At 49.3% G+C, this 6,000-nt stretch overlaps 1 protein-coding gene across 5 annotated transcripts in view; it reads left to right on the forward strand.

Moving 5' to 3' along the window:
* CSTPP1 (centriolar satellite-associated tubulin polyglutamylase complex regulator 1) overlaps nt 1-6,000 on the forward strand; it is a 155,393-nt gene extending 149,393 nt beyond the window's left edge. For all 5 annotated transcript variants that reach the window (XM_065595158.1, XM_005302284.5, XM_065595160.1 and 2 more), the window contains 2 exons: nt 3,104-3,167; nt 3,928-6,000. In XM_065595158.1, the coding sequence (XP_065451230.1) occupies nt 3,104-3,167; nt 3,928-4,108 (245 nt within the window). In that variant the 3' untranslated portion in view covers nt 4,109-6,000. The remainder of the gene's footprint in view (nt 1-3,103; nt 3,168-3,927) is intronic.

Genomic DNA, 6,000 nt, shown 5'->3' on the forward strand with positions numbered 1-6,000 from the left:
TTTAAGGTTGTCACATCCTCCCATTGTGAACAGATGTGAAGCTGCTGGAGAATTCTGCACCAGACTGGGTTAGAACCCAGAGGTGGGAGGGGGCTGGCTGTAAAGTGTCAGCTCTGGGTGGTGCGGAGCACATTGGCTCTCCCAGCTCAGTCCCATTCCTCTGTTGCGGAGGTCAGTGTTATCCAAGAGCAAGGGAACTGGACTACTCCTTGCCTATGCCTCATTTTTATAGATTTCAAACCCTTTATTCCATGCAGACCCCCTGTGCCTTGTTTGTGCTTCCCCTTCCGTTCCTGCAAAAGCGAACAGAGAGCTCACTTGTTGGCTGAGTTGAGCAGGGCTGAATCTGTAACCCCAAGGCTGTCTCAGGGCCTAGGAGATATCTGGATGCCTGGGGCTCTCACTTCTTAGCCTTCACAAGGTGAGATCCAATCAATAGGACTTCCATACTATTGGACAGTTTCTCCCTCTAGTTCTAGGGCTGAGTCTCCAATAGTCCCCATACTTCAGAGATGAGCCTCGAGGGAAAGTAGCTTCCCCTACCTGAAATGCCTGCTCCTTCTCACAGGTGTGTGTCTTGGCAGAGAGCAGAATTGTCCTCTCCCTGGTTGAGCCTCCACCCTCTACAGACCATTTGAGCTGTGAATACTCCTCTCAGGCAGGGCTGTTTACCCAGCAACACAGAGATTATATATCAAAGGGACATGAATACAACCCAGCAATCCCCTCTGCAAACAGACTTAGAAAACAGTGTATTCACTGGAGAAGGTGATGCCTGGATTGCACCAAGCAAGACTTTTCCCCCTTAGCTCTATGAAATCCACTTCCAGCAAGGTGGAAAGAAAACAGATGGGCTGAGAAATCCTTGCCCACAGCTTCCATTGTACCATGTTCAAAGTCTCTGGGTTTTCCTTTCTATTAACACAGCCCTGGCCCCCTGCCAGCCTCCTGCTGAGGCCTCTCACGGGAGGGGTAGCAGCCACAAGTCTAACAGGTGCAGCATCTTGGCAAGGAAGAATGATTCTTCTACTGTCTTTTAAGCTTGCTTGCATGATGATTTGAATAGTCTTTGGGCTGCAGGGGGATCACAGGCTTCCCAGTGCCCTGCAGCAAGGGCAGTTCCAGGCAAGAGCTTCAGAGGCAAAGGAGCTTTCAATCAGGGCCCTGTGTTCTTTAGTCTCGCTGGGGCCTCGCAGGCTGCCCAGCTAGTAGAATAGGGATGGGGATTAGAGTGGTTTATTCTGGCTGGGGCACCATTGATGAGTTTGTCAGGCAGATTGGAATCTGCAGCCTAACTCCAGTGTCAATATTGATTCATGAATCCCTTTGAGTGTTATTTACCAACTCTCCCAAGTAATTCAAGTGCCCCAGAGACCTCACTACACGTTCTACAAATGCAGAAACAAACCCAGGCTTTATCTGACTTATTCTTCTAATTAAGCCCATGGCAAGCCGCAGGTTGGAGCACTCCTGGGCTTCTCCGTCATGGTGACAGGCGCACTACAGCATCTGGCTTCTCTGGTGGTTGTGGGGGGCCCAACACTGGAATAAGTTGAGGGTCAGCTGTCTGTTGGTGTGGGTTCTTATCTGGTGCCTGTCACTGTAGTAGCTGAATGCCTCTCTCAGGGCTCCTGTATAGGAGTCCATGAATCCCCAGGCCCCACCTTCCTGGGGAACAAGAAACCAGGCCCATTAACCAAATCCAGATCTCCCACGTAGTAGCATAAAGCACTTACCCCAAAGACACTGACTGTGGCTTCTAGGTTTCGTGCACAGCAGAGTACTCCCCATTGAGCCATTGGTCCAGCTCTGCAATTGTCCTGAAGCCTTGTTTATACCTGGGGTTTTGCTGTGGCAGTGTCCTGGCCAGGGCAAGGCAGTTCCTATCCTCTTTGTGTTGGCCTGGCCCACATCCTTCCTGGATCTGTGTAAGGGGGGATTTAGCCACTGATTTAGAAGAAGGGACTTCCTAACAGGCTCCTGCCCTGCTTCCCAGTGTAACTCAGTGTGAACCCTGAAGCATCAACAGGCACAGTCACCTGACCACACTGCATATCCCTCATCCTGAATAGGGATATACCAGCCCCAGTTAACATGCCCTAGTCAATATCCTGGTTTTACAGTGAGAAATGGGGGAGATGATCTCTGACCCATCCTACTGGGCCCATCCCTCTCACACTCTGGCAGCAGTTGCTGACAGAGTGTGGCCCATCCACTTATCTGCAGTTTCTCAGACCTCATAGAAAACCAGGGTTGGGCCTGACAGCCTTCCTGTCCCTGGGAATATACTAGAGGTGCTGTCTGGGGTGCAGAATGGTTTAGCCCCAGGCCTGAGCTCAAAGCTGCCACGAGCACCAACAAATCTGCTCTCCTAGCCACAGATTTCTGAGTCTCAGATTCAGCCCTGTCTGTATGCTGTAACTGCTAATTGAGTGTGTAACCAGTCAGTGGCATACTTTGTAGCTGGTTTGTGCCCACAGAACAAGGTCAATGCTCTGATAGTGACCAGAGCTGCTAACTGTGTGCTGCGTTTGTCAGTGGACCAGACTCTTGTACTGTTATTTTGCAGAGTGACTGAGTCCCCCAATCATGCCTGTGTAACTTGTTTGGCTGGTCCTCTTTTCTCCAGCTCTCTGTGTGGTAGGACATCCCAGAGTGCCCTGCCCCATGTACTGCTAGTACTGCTCTCTATGCATATCCTCTGGGTATTCTGTTCCCTGCTGCAGCACTTTGGGGTAGCTGCCTGGATTTTCTCAGAATGCTCTGATACCAGTACAGTCAGACAGCCTGGTGAGTATGACTGTGCAAACACATTTGACACATGGCTGTACTGTGAAAAAGGCTGCTGTGCCGCATCAGTGGAGTGTGCCATGCACAGGTCACAAAAACTCCTATGCCTTAGGCAGACAATGCCTTACATTCAGACTGAGCTGGGCTGAACAGTATACAACTATAGACCAGGTGGGAAGGAGGGCCTCCTCTCTTTTGTAGATCTGATACTGAATAGCTCTATGCCATAGAGTCCTTGAACTCTACTGTGCATAGAGCCTGTTCCCACATGGCCACACTCTGCATTGAGTGTTTTCTTGCTGCTGTTTTTCAGGGGCTCTGCCAGATAAAGGAGACCTGCTTCTCGACCCTCCCATGGATCAGGAATTGGAGAAACTGTAAGTGCAGTTGTCCAGAGTGGGAAGGAAGGTGGCAAATCTAAGGCAGCATGATGGGAGCCTGGGTTTGGGAGCTGTCGCCTTTCCTCTCACCCAGCCATATGACAATGGAGCAGTCCTTCAGCCTAGGCAGCAAAGGCCCTTTTGTGGAGTGTTCCTAGGTATAGCAGACTAAGTTGTTGGGATGGTCTTCAAATGCAGAGAAGAGACCTGTCAGCAGGGAGACACAGAGGCAGTGGAGAACCCCAAGCGAAGGACCTTTTATTGTGGAGGATCAAGTCTCATACAGTGGTGAAAATAGCAGGACAGTTGGGGTAGTAGAGGCTGTGACTTGGGGAGAGGGACCTAAGAATGGCCATCCTGGGTCAGACAGTGGTCCATCTAGCCCAGTATCCTGTTTTCTGACAGTGGCCAGTGCCAGATGCTATGAACAGAACAGAGCAATTATTGAGTAATCCATCCCCTGCCATCCAGTCCCAGCTTCTGACAGAGATTTAGGGACACACACAGAGCAAGGTGTTGACCTATTGAAACATGAGGAAGGAGTCACAAAATCAAAACCCAGACAGGGTCCATCTGCCAGGTGCCACTGCAGAGCATTCCCTGGTCTGCTGTAAGCATCTCTCTCTGTGTTAGAGGATAGTTCTGTGAGATCAGCTCTGGATCTGTGATCCTATCCCGGGCTTGCTCCAGACCTGCTGCTGGGTAAGGGGTGAATATGACAGTCCAGACCACCTGGGGTTTGTCATTTCTCTTTCAGACTATCTCAGGTTTCAGGGCTCTCCATCTCCACTCCAGCCGGCTCTAGTGGGGACATTGCCAACCTGCCTACCCGCACCTCCCCAAGAATCAGCTCCCCCTGGAAACCTCTCCACCACCGCCAGAAAGTGAATACAGAGAGCGATGGCTCCACCGACGAGACAGAATCCTCTGAGAACTAATCCTCCTCCTGGTTCCCACTAGACTGATGGGGATGTGGTGGAACAGCACCTCATTCCAGATGCTGAAAGGTGATGGGCATTGCCTCCGAAGATGGGTCCCACCCATTCTGCACCTGCATCTAGGTGCAGGTACATCCACACCATTCCCCATTACCAGGACCACCAAGCCCATCCAAAACAACACCATTCTCCTATACCCTAATTAGCTGAGGAATCTCTCATCCGGAGGCCACTTCCAGCTGTAGAGTTATGCTGCCCTCTGCTGGCAAAATGGACAAACCAGTGGAAGAATGCTTTGGGAAGACCTCTCCACTCAATCTTCCTCTACTCAAAGAGTGGTAGGAAATTCTCCTACTGTTGGTCTCAACCTGCTGCAGTTGGACAAGTGCTAGCAACAGTGGGTGTTTTGTTGTGTAACTGCTCAGACCTGGTGTAGACAATCTGGTGATTAGAAGCTGGTCTACACTAGTGCTTCTACTATAATTACTCCTGGCAGAGCTGCACCTGTGCTAGAGCAGTGGCAGGAGAAGTTCCTAAAATTAGAAAAGACCTAGCTGTTGTCCTCTCCACACCATCTGTGTTTTTTCCTCAGAGGGAGTGTCCAAGAGATGCCAAAGTAAAAGGACACAAAGTTTCAGTTAATAAGTACTACACCATTGTAGTACTCATGTTGTAGTTGTAGTATAGATGTATGGCTCGTCTGTTGTATTAGGTTATCCTCTCGAAGGCCTCTCTCTAGAGCCTGTCTCCCTGGGACCACCCTCTCTATAATTACATCATCTAGGGAGAAGAACACAGCATATAAATTCCCTGGCCACAGACCTTGTGATCCACAAACATAGTGTCCTAGCTGCTTTGTTAGATAGGATGAAGTGTTGGGGGTGGTGGGGAAGCAAGAGTGAGGGTTATCTTCACTAAACCTCAGTTATCAGTTGTGAGAGTGCAAGTATTAATATAGCAGCAGTGGAGTCAACATCACTTGAATTCTGCCCCTACAAGAATTAATCCCCCTCCCTTATGCATTATTACTGGATAATCAGACTATTATGGAACTGTAGCAGTTTGGTCTCCACTGCCCTGGAGGCCTAAACAGGGGGAGCAGAGTTTGGCGTTTCATAATTTGCCTTGGTCTGCCCCACAGGCCAGTTCTCTCCCCAGGGTTTCACTCTCCTGATTCTCAGTGAGTCTTTCCCCCTCCCCTAGGTTTGGGAGGTCCAGAACACCTGGAGCAGTTCATCTGAGGTTTGGAGCTATATTGGGCAATGCTACACAGCCAAAAGTTAGGCTCCATTTAATGGAACCAGGATGGACTTGGCCCTAGAGCGATCTGTTATAAAAATAAGCTTGCTCAAATCCTCCCCAGCCTGTGCCCCTGCACCAGCCCCAGCTGAGAAGAGCTGGTAGGTAGGTTATTTATGTATTGTAATTTATTTTATTTAAACTGCTGTAACAGTCCTGTCTGTCTTTGAGTAAAATTACACAATCCAGGGAATAAAGCACTTAGTGCAAGGTAAATACTAAGTCTGGGGCTCCCACTTTGCTGTGTCATCTCTGAAGGAGTCAGCACCCCCAAACACATTAGCTGATGCAGCTCACAGCACTGTGTTTGTTGAATGGAGCAAAGATGTGTCAGAGCACCCAACTAACCTAAGTGATAGTGTATAACCTGCAAAGTTGCAATAAAGGAGCCAACGCGTGTGGAGATCATGTTCCCAAGAAAAGCAGAAAATATGGGAGGGTGTCCACATTCTCTGGCTGTGCAATGTGAACAGTCTTTGGACTATTCTCTCTGTGTCAACTCGATACTAGAGAAGGCCCATGTCTTCCACTATATTCTGTACTGGATGAAATGCATTGACAGCGCTCAATAAACATACTTCTGAATACCAAAA

Source organism: Chrysemys picta, chromosome 4 (genome assembly GCF_011386835.1).
Source record: "Chrysemys picta bellii isolate R12L10 chromosome 4, ASM1138683v2, whole genome shotgun sequence".
Classification (NCBI taxonomy): Eukaryota; Metazoa; Chordata; order Testudines; family Emydidae; genus Chrysemys; species Chrysemys picta.